Source organism: Rhopilema esculentum, chromosome 7 (assembly GCF_057945365.1).
Source record: "Rhopilema esculentum isolate cy_ngs chromosome 7, ASM5794536v1, whole genome shotgun sequence".
NCBI classification, from domain to species: Eukaryota; Metazoa; Cnidaria; class Scyphozoa; order Rhizostomeae; family Rhizostomatidae; genus Rhopilema; species Rhopilema esculentum.
Window position 1 is genome coordinate 5,199,585 of NC_142821.1, and position 15,700 is coordinate 5,215,284.

Consider the following 15,700-nt stretch of genomic DNA (forward strand, 5'->3'; position numbering starts at 1 on the left):
ATAAGCACTCATTGTTCCATTGTTCCTTCCTCAGTTTAGTGCAGATGAGGGTTATACTCTCCCTTGAATCCTTCCACACCCAAAGTAACTAAAAAAGCATCGACTACTAAAAAAAAGCAGACTGAATAAAGCTTTTTCTTCTCTTGTTGGCTTCTCTATTCATGATGAAAAACATCACACATGAACTGGGGAAAAAAGATTTCCTTTCTAAGAAGACATTGCGAGGTGGTATGCAGACATGGTCCAAATCAATCTGCAGCATCATTTTAATTCTTCTCTAAGACTTCTTTAAGACATCACCATTTACCTACTGATAGTTCTGTAATATATTTTACTTTTTTTTTAAAATACGATTCTAAAGGCCTGGGTTGAAAAATTGAAATTTAATAATTTTGCTGCACTAGGGGGATTTCCAAAGAGTTCCAGCTTTTCTTGGCTTTCTAACTTTTTAGCAGTGGAAAGATATCCAGTTCAATGTATTCACAATATCTAATACTTAACAAGAAAATCACTGTATGTCAAAATGCAGTGTTCTGTACTATAGAACAGAGCCTTAAAATTAGCAAGAAATGCCTGTATTAGCTAGCAGAAAAAGGGTAATTTTGTATTAAATTTCCTTGAACTTTGAAGAGAGAATTTTGGTTCTCCTGGGCAGGATAAATAGCACTTTTGACTTCTTCACTGATTTATTCAAGGTAGTTTACATTTAGTTAACAATATTTAAAATTACTTTTCAGGAACACAGGAAAAACATGTTTGAAGCTCCTTGAGGGATTTCTTTTCACATCAAGAGTTTTTCATGAATTTACAAATCCAAGCTTCAATTATTCCAGAGGCTTAATGGTAAGGTTAAGATTCAAAGTTGAAGATAGAAAATGACATTTATTATTAATGGGGGATGTAGACAAAATATTTCTGTCCCTACTAAACATCAATTTTGGGAAATTGGAAAGACTAGGTTCTGGCACTTGGGAAGTATAATCCAAGTGAACTAGAGGAGGCAGTTAAAACAGATCATCAAAACAATATTCAATTAAATATGATATGTATCAAGCTCCACATCCCTGCTTCCTCAAAACAGCATCCTCAAAACAAAAGGCGTTTATTTCTTTCAAAAAGTTACTAGAAAAGATTCAATGCTTCTGTGCCTTTTTAAGGTAAACAGCAACCAGAAAATCGAGAAGACGTTCAGTTTTTGGGTACAAAAGGAAAAATACACAGATACTGATTGCTAAGAAAGCCATGAAAGAAAAATATCATTTTTGGATGCACTGCATGAAAAGACATGGAGCTTCAATATCTAAACTGACTTACAAAAATCATAGTATGCAATCAACCAATAGGATATAACTATTGTCAGAAGATTCGAATCAATGCCTTTAGGCCCCATTTATACTGATACAGATCATTTTTGATAGAAGCAAAAGTGATACAGATAGATTATGTTTACACTACACCAGATGTGCTACCGCTGGCCTTTCCGTTTACACCAGTACAGATATGTGAGTGCATGCTACAATTTGTATGCATTATAGTAAAGCTCCTATAATGATTCAAAGTCCTTATCTGTGAGGTGCAAAAATATTGCCAATCATCTGCCCTATACAATGACTGTTTGACATCACTCATAACATAGATTTGCTAGATCCTCCTTCAACCTTCAAAAATTCTCAACCCATTCCTCTTGTGTTACAGCATTATTGATAAAGTTATCTTACCAATATCCAACCTACCAGGCATCCCCAAAATTGAGTCCAGTCATATCTGTTGATACAAAATGGTCTAGCTCGTGTGCTTATCGTTAATCCGTATCAAAAGTGATAAGGATTGCCCTCTTTACACTGGGTTTTTATGGAAGATGAATCAGTTTCACTTTTGATATGGATCAAAAAGTGATCCGTAGCAGTGTAAATGGGGCCTAATACATCTCATCAGCTAATGGTAACAACTGCATACTGTTTCATAATATGCTGTATCTGCATACTGCATACTTTGATTAACTTATTTAAGTAAAAATAAATTGGACTATTGATAAATTGAGTATTTATGTATCAAAAATTTTTTGAATTCAAACGGAGGGAACTATCTAATTTTGTGATTGTTAATAAAAAACTTCAAAGTATAGAGAAAAGGATTGGCAATTGCTTCCAAATGTTTCTCACTATATTTCTGACTAGTTTTCCATTAATCTAGTTTAAGAGCTAAAATGAAGCATGATTATATTTACTATCTTGCAGTGAGACCCAACACCATAGAAAACATTGAATTCAAAATAAGTTCATTTACAAAACGTATTGAGGCACATGATAAAATAAAATGGCATTGTATTTGGCTAAGTCTCCCAATCGAAAGTTGTCCAGATGTGAGCTGTCTGTTCATTAACCTTGTCTAAGTATCATCAAAAAAATACTTTTTTGAACACTTTTACTTTTGAAACATTAATACATTGGTCTCCTGATAAATGAAACATTAATACATGGGTCTTCAGTTATACCTATTCAAGATTACTATTTTTGAAACAAGACCCAATATGACAATAAGTATTTTTATCAATGAGCATTTTTTCTTCTGCATTTTGAAAAAATGTTTTGAGGTTTTCCAATACCTGTTTAAAAATAGGTTTTTGGTATGCACTTATCTACCAGTCACTTGCTTTAACCTGTACACTGAAAATAGATGCATTCATATTTTAATGAGAAGTTTGAATATAAACAATGGGTTGTTCAATTAACACACAGCAAAAAATACCTGCATATTTGCAATGAATTTAAAGTTAAATGCACATTCCCCTACACACAACAGAAGACCATTAATCCCTCTGTGTAATCAAAGAACAATGTCTGCATGATTTGATACTGATCACATGCTGAGTCTATCAACACTCAAAGAAAACATAGCTGAATGGCCTAAGCCAACTAACTCCATAATTTATTGGCTGCCTTTTTTCTTTCCTTCATCTTTGCATTCGTCGAATGCACTCATATTTAACATGAAACATGACCGACCGATGGTTTAGCAATTTATCAAACATATATTCAGCATACAGAATAAACTCTGAAACTTTAGGATAACACATGACAGCCACACCTTTGAAAGAAAGCCTTGGGGAACTTATCAAGCTGAACCACCCAATAATCTTCATAAATAATAATTCATACATCTCATAATGTCAATCAACACAAAGAGGAAAACTAATTTTATCCAAACACCACACCTTTGATAGGATAAAGTGTCAAATTTTCTTCGCTCTGGCTTCCTTGTATTTAAAAAAATGTATTAGCCCGGCTTACTTGTGGCAATTCAGATTCCACAAAATCTCAAACAAGTCAAATTTACTTAGCATAAACAAACAATAAAAAACTAAATATTCGCTTTAGGACCAGATTGAGGCGTTCGGTGCTTGTTTCTGGCCTACGCTCGCTTGTTGTGGCACATACACAAGCAGACACATCTGCTCCGTCGAAATGGCTGTTTGGCTATTAACTATGCTTTATAACATACCTTCAACATTGACCTGATAATTTTAAAGCGGAGGTTATGATTCATCTTCCAAATTCCTCTATGTTTAAGCCCCTTCTAAGCCAGACATTTCTTCGAGATTACTTAGAAGCTCCAACTGTCTTAACACAATTGTTTTTATTTGGTACACCTCGGCCTCGTTTGAAACGAAGGAGAGGGCAGACGGGGCAGACAGGCGAAGAGGGAGAAATGGGCGGATATGCGTTTCATCTATCCATTGCTGAAAGTGAAAGGTTATAAAAAGCTGGCAGAAACTGGAATCTCATAACCCTTTGGGAAATATTCCTCAGTGAAGCAGCCTTACTTTACAATTTAAGAGTGCTTCTGATCATATTAGTTTGTAGGAATATACTAAGTACATTCGAGAAAGTGTATAATATTGCTCTTTACCTAGGAGACACATGTTCAAATGAAGAGCAGTTTTTCACAACGTGATCATATAAGTAGGAGAACGCTCCGTATGGATAAGCAGATACCAATGAGGTGTATTAGAGATATATTCAAAAGAGGTACCAGTGGTGGCGCCAGAAATCTTCCGACAGAGGGGTTGGAGCTTCCGACAGGGGGGCTAAAATGACAAAAATAAGCAGTTTTCGTACGTTATTCTGTCAAATTTGCTCCGACAATAACCTCCGATGGGGGGCTAGATGCTTCCGACGTGGGGGCTGTAGCCCACCCCTAGCCCTCCCCATGGGCCACCACTGAGAGGTACACTTGAGCTGTGGGGCCAGGGGAGGCTGTAAACCTCTATTTTTGCTGAAGTATGGTATCAAGGTTATGACATCAAAGATATCTGTGACAAAGAGCCACCAGTGCCCCCCCCCCCCCCCCACTCCAAATTTGCTCCGGGATCCGCCCTCGTGCTCCATAAGTAAATACTACCAGTAGCATACTATAAGTTATAGCTTTTTTCTTGCAAAATGTGGTTGTTGTTACTTTTATTTATCAGGGCTGCCCCCCCCCCCTCAGTCTATGCATCGTGGCATCGTCCTTGTAGTGTAGTCAAGAAGATTCTACGCAGCATAGTGAATAGCTTGTAATTGTAAAAGTATATTGAATATAAAAAAATCGTTACATTAGCTAAAGAAATCATCCAGGCCTTTGGAAAAATGGACGATAACCGATTCTTGTATCGCAACACAAATGATACTCGTCGAACCTTCTGATGTTTTTTGAAAAGAGTCAAAGAAGAAGCACAGAAGATGCAGCTTAATGATTCCTGATACATTTAATTAGACTTCGATGTGATTTGGGGTGAAGGGTTGCCAATGCAAGAAGCATGCACCAACAAAAAGCGAAAACGTTGAGTTTTTGCTGTGTAATCTCACATGAATATTTATCTGAGAAAATTGCACGTTTGGCTGTCAAAAAATGTTTTTGCCGCTTTGAATTTTGTGGAGTGAGAAGTGAAGTGTTGAGAAGCTGTGAGAAACTTGACGTTTCTTTATCGGTGTGCCCAGAGCAGATATATGATTCACCTCCTGTGTTTTATTATATGTAGACTGTCATTAATGTCTGCATGTTTAGAAGTATAGAAGCAATCCAACAGACCAGTACCGGAGTGCTCCATCTCATTAATTCAATTTTAATTTGCAACATATTGAGAGGATTTAATAGAACTCGAAGAACTTTAAAATTCGCGGTTTTGATTGTTCCCAAAAGATAAATTGTTACGATTCCCAAAGAAATGATTATTGTTCGATTGAAAGGAAATAAAACCCCAAATAAAAAACACATCTTACCTGGTACTTGAAAAACATCCTTCTTTACATGGGTCGATTCCATAGTGAACAGCTAGCTGATGTGTCGTCGTTTTAAAGGAATATTATGAACTATTTAAACTCGTATCACTGTCTACACTCGTATCAACGATCGGTGGAAAGAGCACGAAAAAACACATATTGCGTACACATGGTAAATCCTTCACTCAGGACGCCGTCTTGGCTTGACCCAAAGCCGAATTTCTTTGTTCTGGCAAGCTTACTTCGATAGTGATTCTCAAAATGATGATTGGCCTTATGATTCTAATTGCTGCATGAATCAGGCCCTTGTTCTTGCGAATACACTTCTTTCATTGTTAATTTGTCACCTCAGACCCTCTACAAGAGATACACACGAAAATAAACCGGAGTCAGGAGACATTGCCTCAAAAAAGAAACTCGAAGCTGTTTAGAAAGTTAAATTGTAAAAATGTCAATAGGAAGACACAAGGGAACTCTTTTCAATTAGATTTGTGTTGTATTCAATGTATAACTGACGTGGAATTTTTATCGAAGAGCCAAACTCAATGAATGACGAAATAACAAAGGAAAGAATGAATATAAAGATCGAAATGCAATCATAAAAAGAATAAAAAGAAAGACTATCCGTTCTACTTATAGGAACTGGAGGATTTTATAAATTTTTTGTAATTTTCACATCCCTTTGTTGGATACTGATGATCTGTCACTCTATGAATTATTTTGAGAATTTTCTCAAAGGGACACACCAGTCTGCGGAGTGAAGACTTTGGTAAAAGCAACCACAAAACGGAGCCTAGAGAGTATGGAGGTCACATGGTCAACCGCAACCGCCATGTTTCTATCCTTATTCCAAGGAAGTGTTTAAGGCTTTATCACTTTTTGCTGCGGCGTTTGTGAGGTCACTCTGGCCTCAGCAATATTTTCCTTTTCAGGAAAGATGTCCTGAAAATAGACGCATAATTTTGTCAGAAGAATGACTCTGACTTGAGATAACTTACCGATGCACGCCTTTCCAAATTCTGGAGATATAATCAAAACGAAAAAAGTTTTCGGGAAAAAAGTGTTTAAATATTGACCTTTCGAACAACTAACTAAGAGAATCCTACTTTATTTCTAAATTTACTTATCTATCCAAAAGAAGATAAACATTTATCTTTTACAAAAGAATCTCCTATTCAATTGAAGTTCTTTTTGGAGGCAAATCTCCCTGCAAAATGGAAGATAAGTTTTGAAGGCAGAACTTCAACCACTACTCCTTCGAAATATTTGCAATCATACTTAACAAATTTTGTAATAAACATCACAATTATGCAGTACAGCTGTGAAATGAATTTTTAGCTTATGGTTATCAAGACAAAAGTGAAACTCTGGTTTTTGAGAAACGCCATTGACAATCCTACCACAATACAATTTTGTTTCATAACTTCGATAGACAATCTGTCGCCATTATTCTCAAGCGTTAGGATATCAAAATTTCTAGCACTTACGTTAAGTAACAGCTTTATCTTTATAAACATAAAAATAAGTAGACAAAAGCCCTTCAGCTTATTTTCATAAGGCCAGGCCTAATTCCAAGGTTCAGTGATAACCAATCTATGCCGCGATAAATCCAAAATGTGCATAACGATAAATAAAAGATTTTGCAGTGATCAATTAGCTGTGACACAACATACAAATTTAAATACAAAAAAGAAGCTGGAATGTGAAGAACACGACACAACTCTTAATTATATGACAAACAAGGCAAGGAAATCAAAAGGAACTGTTTATCATAGTTTACAGGTACAAAGATTCAAAAACATTTTTTCAGCTGCTTTTCTACTTTTCAATGAACATGCAGCCTCGATTACACACAGTTTTAGATTCATTGTTTAAGATTTACAAAATAAATTATAACATTTTAATAAAATAAGAACTGCATTATACTGATTCAACTATAATGTCATGGTTTGCGTTAGTTTTCCTGAGCAAAATTAAGCAAAATTTAAGTTTTAATAAAGCTTTTACCTTGTTTTCAGCTATCTGGAGTAACTACTAGCTACTTCATCACAAAGAAAGGCTTCCTTCCAATATTGCCTTTCTATCTACCTCAGTATTGACTTTCTAAAGAAACTTTTAAGTTGCATATCTCGTTTAAATTATTCCTCTTCTAAGTTTCGATGACTACGCACGATGGAAAACACAGTACTGAGGCTGCGAAATAGTCAAAAATCTCTTATTTTTGGCTCAGAAATCATCAAGTAAATGTTCACATATTGTCAGAGAATTGAATAAAGAACCTGCTGTTTGCTGTGATTTCTTCAAGCTTCAACCTAAAAAACTATGACTTCATTTTTTGTTCATATAGGCTGTCCTTGTATAGCAGATCATATTAAAGTATATTTACTGCGCCTCTATAACGTAAATTGTCACCAAAATCTCAAAAAACTTTTATTGACTATGAAAACTTATATAAAGAATTAAGAATTGCCAGTAGTGAGGGTAAATTTTTTATACCAAAATGTGTGTATCTACAAACAATGGAAACATAAGCAGCCGAAGAAGTTTGTTTAGATAATTATTTGCCCCAGTGTAACAAAAAATTTTAGGGAAATGTTTTGTAAACATTTTTCAGGCATGATCTTGTGTATTTGAGACGAAAACAGAAGCTATACTTACAATCAGGCATAAATCTACTATTCAAACGGCACTTACCAATCAGAAAACCAGCACAAAAGTTCAACAAAGTTAAGGTGGATGTATACATTGATGAAACAATTTTGGAAAATGTCCAAAAAGATTATAACAACAAGGGATACTAGCTTGAAACTTTATACAAGCAATGAATAATAGCTTACACATAAAAATATTAATTGAAATTTGGGTGTGGTCTTTTAGTTTCTATGGAAACCCTTTAAACATGGCGACGACTAGAGTTCTTTTGGCAAATAGTTTGGAAAAAGTAATTGACCAATCATTCCAGTTTTTGCACAGAATATATAACAAAGATAGTTCTCTGCAATGAGTGATTAAACTTTTCATTTTGCACAATTGAAAATAAAAATTGCCAAAAAACATTCATTCTGATCAAAAAAAAAAATTTTTGCCTCAAATGCAAATTTTCAATCACTCATTGCATAGAGCATTTAAAACTGTACAGGACCTCAAAATTTGGTCAGTATATGTTAATCTAGGGAGAAATTACAGTAGCCACAACTCAACAACACTCCGTAAATTCTAAATTTGAGAAAATCGCAGTTAAAGTTTGTTTTAAATGTTACAGGTATTTAGAAACGAGATTCTAGAGAAAATCTAGATATTACAAGTTCCTGCCTCCCTGAGACCATGCTCATGTGAATTCCTCTAAAGGTAAAGCAAAAATAATGTCTGGTTCTTTTTCAAAATGACATGTATCAGTTAATAGATCAGTTTTTTCAGCAGTTATGTGTTTTCCATCAACGGCATTATCTTTTCTAGGCTTCTTCTTAGAGACCAAACTTTCTGAATTTCCTTTCCTCTTCTTAGTCTTTGAAAACTCTGGTGTTGAGGTCAAACCATATCCACCTGAAACATAACTCCTTTTATCATCAGTTTTTTTTAACCTCTTTGCACGAAGCAGTCGACGGCGGTTCTTATATTTTGCTGAAACTTTTGTAGCTGTATCTGTGAGTCTTTTTGCGTCAAACTTTCTCAATGCAAATAAGGTTTTCTGTCCTGGTAACATGTTGCATGACTCCATTATATCAGCAATACTAGACTGTCCAACATTAAACTTTGAAATTGCCAAACAAAGACATATGGTTAGTCGTCTTTTTCCACAAAACGTTGTTTTTGGGCAAATGTGCCAAAGAACCCCATGAAGGGCTTCATTCTGATTTTGGGTAATACCCAAAAGACATCTCTTCAGCAATGTATCTGCTGACAGTCTTTCAAAGATTGGTTTCAGCTCTGTAAGAAAAGCATTTGGAAGCCTCTTGCTATCATCATATGTGGCAGTACTATTTTGTTTGTCCTTAACATAGTTGCACCAAGTTGTGGTATCTTGAGGGCAAAAGCTATGCTGATCCTCAAGTGATGCATTATTGTCTCTTACCATGTGCTTCAAAATAGCCATAATTGCTGATTTCATGGGCAGGAGATTTCCACTGTTTTGTCTGATTGCCTGACCATAATAGTTCTGAATGCTATCAATCTTTTTATCAGTCAACCTTCCTATTCCCCCTATTCCTTTACCATCTGAAATCTTCTTTCCCCTTGATTTTCTCTTTAACTCTCTCAAACATGTGCCCATTCTTTTTTGAACATGACCAACACATTCTTCTTTAGAAACAATGTAACTTGTGTCATATGCTCTTTTAAGTGCTTCACAAACATGACTGTAGCAACCAGTATCACCATCACCAACCATTGTGGTGTATTTCAACCTACGTTTTTCAATTGATCTAAGAAACATTCTGATTGCTCCTTTTGATTCCATCTCCCCACTTGCCCCTGTGTGATTAATTGGACATAGATCCTTATGTTTCTGCCACCAGGACATGTACCTGTCTGTGTCTTTTTTCTCAGCTTCATGAGCACGACATTCAAAACAAACAACTGACAAAACTTCATAGTCAAGAACTTTACCTGTCCTTACAGATATAACACAAACAATGCCATTCTTGGATGTATATCCTCGTTTCTGCCATGTTCCATCTATTGTAATTGCAACTTTTGCAATTTTCCTGTGGTCTTTATCTTGCTCTATCTGATCCTTGTTTTCCTCTTCAGTTATTCTTCTCAATTCATTTGCTGCATTACTCATGTGAGATTCTGTTACACCAATGCACCCTCTTTCAATGGTTTTCATGCTATTATTATAGGCCCTTTTAGCTATTGGTTCTGGTAGATTCATCAAAGCGCAGAAATTCTCCAATCCAGTCAGTCCATAACCAATTGTGGCCAAAACAGATCTGCGATTTACCTCGTATGCAGTACGTCCTCCCTTCTTATCAACTCTGTCGGAAGAATGACACTTTCCACTAGATTCTAGCTCTGTTTCTGCTTGGCAGTTGCTGCAAACAAGGATTAAATGCTCTGCAAGGCCATCACTGCCAGCCCTTTTTAAACTGAATGAAGTTTTCATACTCTTACAGTGTCTACAAATTGTTGCTTTATTAATGCAGTTAATTAACAACTCCTTGTCCATTATACCGTTTCCTGATGTTGAACTGTTTCTTTTCTCCCTCTTAAGTCCAACTTTCTCAGCATATGACCTTGTTATAGCTCTTTTACTAATGCAGTAGAGTGAACCATCAGTTAGTTTTGTTTGTGAGACATTCAGCGTGTCATGAGAATCAGCTGATGTGTTTGGGCCTATGTTCCGAATGTCGTCCGTTCCTGTTTGTTCTATTTCTGTGGCCAAATTTCCAGGTTCAAATATATCTTTGGTCTTTTCTTGTCCTTCTAAGACTTCTTTTTTAGTTTTCCCCATAAAACCTTTCCTCTTTTTTCTTCTTTTTGAACGAAATTTTCGGCGATCTCCAGTTTGAGGGTTACTTTCAACACATTCGGACTCCATTTTGAAAAAAGATGCAGGTTTTGAAAAAGAGGCTCTAACTTGCTCCTTCACATCCTTAATGAAAGGAGGTGACAAATCACCCCAAAAACTGCAGAAAGCAAGTTGTCCGGGGCAAAGGGTCCCATAGCAACCAACCGATTTTGTGTTGCTATGGGTAAAAAAACTGGTACTTTCTAGAAAAATCTAAATAATCAAAAATGGAGAAGATGGATGGGAAAATTATCATCAAAAGTGAATTCTACAATAAATTTTGAGTAAGAAAGATACAAGAAAGAAAAATTGGATATTTGATCAAAATTCCAAAATTTTCAATGTATTCATCTACCTTAAAGTTGTCAGCAACCCAATTTCAAATTTGAAAATGTTGCTACCATCTCTCTCTTCCGCATACCACACCAGCCAGCTGCATTGCCAAGTGAATCTGTCTGTGCTCGTGTTTTCTTCTAGAGACTTTAAAATCCTTTTAATTCAAATAAACAAATAATTCCATTAAAAAGCCTTGGCAATATTTGAAGTCGGCTTTTTGATATTTGAACATTGCGTATATGTGGTTGAGACAATGCCAGAACTTGGGTGAAAGAAGCACTTTGCTAAGTTTTTTCTTTTTTCGTTACCAGTCTCAGATGGTAACGACAAGCAGCTGGATGCATGAAACTTTTATCACTTCAGTCATCACAAGGAAGGCAGCCAAGCCAAAAAAACCATATCATCGCCTTTTTCTTCAAAATGGATCATTGCGTAAATCGCAGCTTAACAGGGTCTTAGAAGGTCTCAAAGGAATTTACAAAGATTTTGCTGCTCATGGGATTCCCGTCTAAGGACAGGGAAAGGACGAAGTAGATTTTGTCAATACCCAAGTCTCTTTGTTTAAGCTTGGATACATGTATTAAACTGGTGGCCTCTCCTTTAACTTGAAAATGATGGAAGTGGGGGTAGGCTGGTAACCTTAAAGTAAAAAACAGTACATAAACATCATAAAATGAGGCTTTAACAGGTAGTTGGCTAACTACACTAAAATTCAAAAGGCCTTGACAAATTTGAGACGTTTCAGTTTAGACTAGAAACCCTTTGAACGACGATTCACGATCTATCCGATGCAATTTTTTTGATACGATGCTACATTTTGACCGGTAGAAGGCATTAAATCTTCCAATTTTAACAACAAAAAGCTACCTTGTGGAAATGAATTATACGATATGTGAAGTTGCAAATTTGTCTTATGTATGTAAATGAGAAGGATTCGAAGATGACTGAATTCTTGTGATATAGGGTAAGGGCCTAGATTATTCTTCTTGTGAAAACAAAGCTAGCCAGTAACATTGTTGTAATACGAACAAGGATCCTGTCTTTTCTTTTAAGGGGATATAGATGCTAATAAATTAGGAATGGAATAGATACTAATAATTGGCTCAAAAAAAGTAATATTGGTTTTTGTGTATTGCTGCAAGACTTCAATTGATGGCAACGCATAGTTTAGTGCTATCATTGCACCTTACGGGAAAAATGACTGAAAGAAATTGTCTGAGGTAGGGCTAGGGGTCTAGTTGGGAAATTCTCCACTAGTTTGTATGTGAAGAGATCCCCTGTTTCAATGTCCCACGGTTTCCCCTTAGTAAGTGGCCTTGCACAAGATTATTTTCAAAAGTATTGAATTGATTTATATTAATTGTTCATCTGTGTTGCATTCAATGCATACTTATTTGTGACGTCAGCTATTGTGATCATTGGTGCGTACTGGCTGTTTCTACGTTTGCTCTCAATTTGGTCACAGTAAGAAATGACTCTTTTCAAATAAAGCCCCACACGATCACTTGCATATAAAGTTCTTAAAAGATCCCTTGCATTGAAAGATTTTTGATATTACTCTACATAGAAAGGACTTTAGTTCCAATATATTCAAAAGGGCGTTGCACTATGATTTTGAGTATCATGGGTGTACATAATGTTTCAAGGTGTCTGTTTACCTAGACCCCAAGAGCGGCGTTGAAGAAGATCAGTGTCAGCTCATTGACTTAGCCAGACAGGATGCATACCGTATTTCCTTTAACGAATGCCACCCTCTGATAAACGCCGCCCTCTATTGAACGCCGCACCTTCAGCCAACTATTTGTAAGAAACGCCGTCCTCTTTTAAACGCTGCTCTCTTATAAACGCCGTCCTCTTTTAAACGCTGCATCTTGAAATGCGGTGCTCATTAGAAAAAACACCAAAAATGAAGTAACGAATAGTTTATAGCTACGCTTTCTATTCGAAAGTCATGAAAGTTGTTATGTCATGAGTTGAGGACTCAGACAAAGTCAGGACTATTGACATTTTCTTGAACTTTTATGTGAAAATTTTCACTCAATCTTTATTACGCGTTTCTGAGGAAAAGAAAAAATGGTTTTAAGAGTGTTTTTATCTTTTATTCATTTTGTATTAAACGCCACCTTTTGATAAACGCTGCCCTCTATTAAACGCCGCATACAAAAGTTGGATTTTAAAGAAAATGCCGCGTCCTAAAGAGGAAATACGGTCGGTGCAAACCCACTTCAGTCAAGAAATGATTTGGCAAGAAACGCTGAGATTCACCAAATTGCTTCCTATATTACAATACAGTCAGAAGACTTATTTCTTATCAAAAATCGGGATACCAACAAATGTTACCTCAAAGCCTTCAAAGATCTGTGCCCTCAACGGCATTTGCATTGACCATAGCGCCTTTTCAGGTTTGTAAAATTTTCAAATACCTTGTCATTAAGTTTTCGAGACCTAAAAAAGGCTATAAACACGTTTTTATCATTAGCATCACATTTATAAGTTCATTGAGAAAGAAATAGTCCAACACCAGGAAATAGATTTCGTATACAATGGAACATCAAATCTTACATTATACAACTATTACATTATAAATCTTAGTAAATCATTAATACAACGAAGGTAATGCATACAATTGTCTTTCAAAGAGACTTTTTACTTTTACATTCAGTTTTTATAGAAATGATTTTGAAAAGAACATTCAGGCAGAAATTATCAAAATATTAAGAATTTTGAAAGAACATTGCTCAGATTGTTATAACACTATTACATCTACAATTCCTTAAATTTTGCTCCTAAAATTTAATAAAGTAAAACAAAGAGAACGTTAGTAATATGCAGATTAATATGATACATTACTCTTTGTTGTTATTGAACTTTTTATCATATGTTGTATTCTGGTGATTATGATATATTGTTACGATAAAAGAAGACGTACGAGCTGGGGCGTCACGGGGGCATTTGCCTCCCAAAAATCTTGATGTAACCAAAAAGTACCATTTTAGTCTCATTTCCCCTGAAACAACGAGTTAAGCAGACTGCAGGCACAATGCCCCACCCTCCTGGTTAAGCAACTGTCTTTGAATGATTCCAGTTTTGAAAATTTACATTATTAAGTCGTGTATCGCAAATAAATCAAGTAGGTTAATATCTAAAGGGTGCCTTCAAAGCATCGTGCCCCCCCCCTCAAAGAAAGTTTAAGATGCTTCCTATTGACCTGAAGATAATGTATCTCTTTTGGGTGTTATTGACGCTTTAATGAAATGTTGCATTTTGATGATTTTGAAATGAGATTACGAAAAATTAGTGCAAAAATACCAAGCCTCAATCGGAGTCGAAGAGAATACTTTTTTAGGATTATACGTAATTTGTAGACCTATGTGTATTTTTTAAAGTACGAAAATCTTTCAGAAGTATTTAATCTTTGTTTTTTAATAGTGCAACATTAAAAGATCTTATTTGAAATTATACTTACTTAAAAAAGAAGTACCGTAAATCCTCGAATTGGCCCACCTCGAACCCCCCTCTCTCGAATAAGTCTCCAGCCTAGAACTACAAATTGTCAATAAGCCCCCCCTCGAATCCTCGAATAAGCCCTCACTGCTACCGTAAATTCTCAAATTGGACCCCTCCATTGGATGATTTTTGCCATCTGATGTTGCCAAGGCGTTTAATTGAATTACCACAACAAATTCATACTTTTGGTAGTAATTAATTCAATGCTCATAAAGAAATTCCTACTTAAATAAACGAGGTCTTTTAATAATGTCTTCTTAATGTCTACAATAATTTTATAAGCCCCCCCCCCCTCTAATAAGCCTCCCTCGAATAAGCCCCCATCCAAAAAATATAAAAAACAAATAAGCCCCCAGGCTAATTCGAGAATTAACGGTATTAATATTTTCCTTCAAAGAATTGTGAAAGTTTTGAAGAGAAGTATGTGAAGGTAAGTACGTTGACCAATTCGGTGCGCCACACGCGAATTTATTCTTTAATTTCCTTCAAAATATGAAACTTTACATAGAATCTGAATAACCATCGAAAACATAGAATTGTTCAGAAATTATGAAATCTTGTTTCAAAGAACCTAGGTCATAAAAAATGAAGTATAGTATGTACTAATTAAACTCCAAACTATCGTTATAAAAATTTTTCCTTTGCCATCTCCTTCGCGGCTTAGATTTTTCCCCGTAGTAGTACGAATGCCTTAACAAAAAAGACTTCGGGAAAGTATAATAGAACAGCTACAGCTCAAATTTCCTCTCACACTTTTTGAAAATTTCACACAGATTAATTTCATTATACCCGTTAGGCTTTTTAACTACTGTACATGGAGGTTACACAAGCTCCCCCCCCCCCCCCCCCCGCCTCTAATTCTTCCCTGTATTCCTGTCTAGGATTACACGATCAAATTAGAGTCATATTCGCGCCATATTTTTCGCCAAAAAAATATACGATGGTTATCTATTATCGTGTAAAATTCATATCAATGATAGAAAAACGTTTTTATCTAGGATTCCTCTCTCTTATCTTTTTTCAAATATTAACGCTGAAGTGCGAAATTTCCATTCAACTAAATTCGTCGCTGGGAAAACCAGTTGAG

The 15,700-nt window shown here is 35.6% G+C and overlaps 1 protein-coding gene across 3 annotated transcripts in view; it reads right to left on the reverse strand.

Moving 5' to 3' along the window:
* The window catches only part of LOC135683043 (uncharacterized), an 18,354-nt gene extending 10,382 nt beyond the window's left edge, over positions 1-7,972 (reverse strand). Inside the window, exons 1-2 of one of the 3 annotated variants that reach the window (XM_065198175.2) lie at positions 7,956-7,972; positions 5,262-5,618 (exon numbers count right to left, since the gene is read on the reverse strand). In XM_065198175.2, coding sequence (XP_065054247.2) covers positions 5,262-5,304 — 43 coding nt within the window. In that variant the 5' untranslated portion in view covers positions 5,305-5,618; positions 7,956-7,972. Of the gene's footprint in view, positions 1-3,501; positions 3,722-5,261; positions 5,619-7,955 lie in introns of those variants that run through there. The other 2 variants (XM_065198176.2, XM_065198177.2) reach the window with 2 other exon arrangements.
* Positions 7,973-15,700: the final 7,728 nt, after the last annotated feature.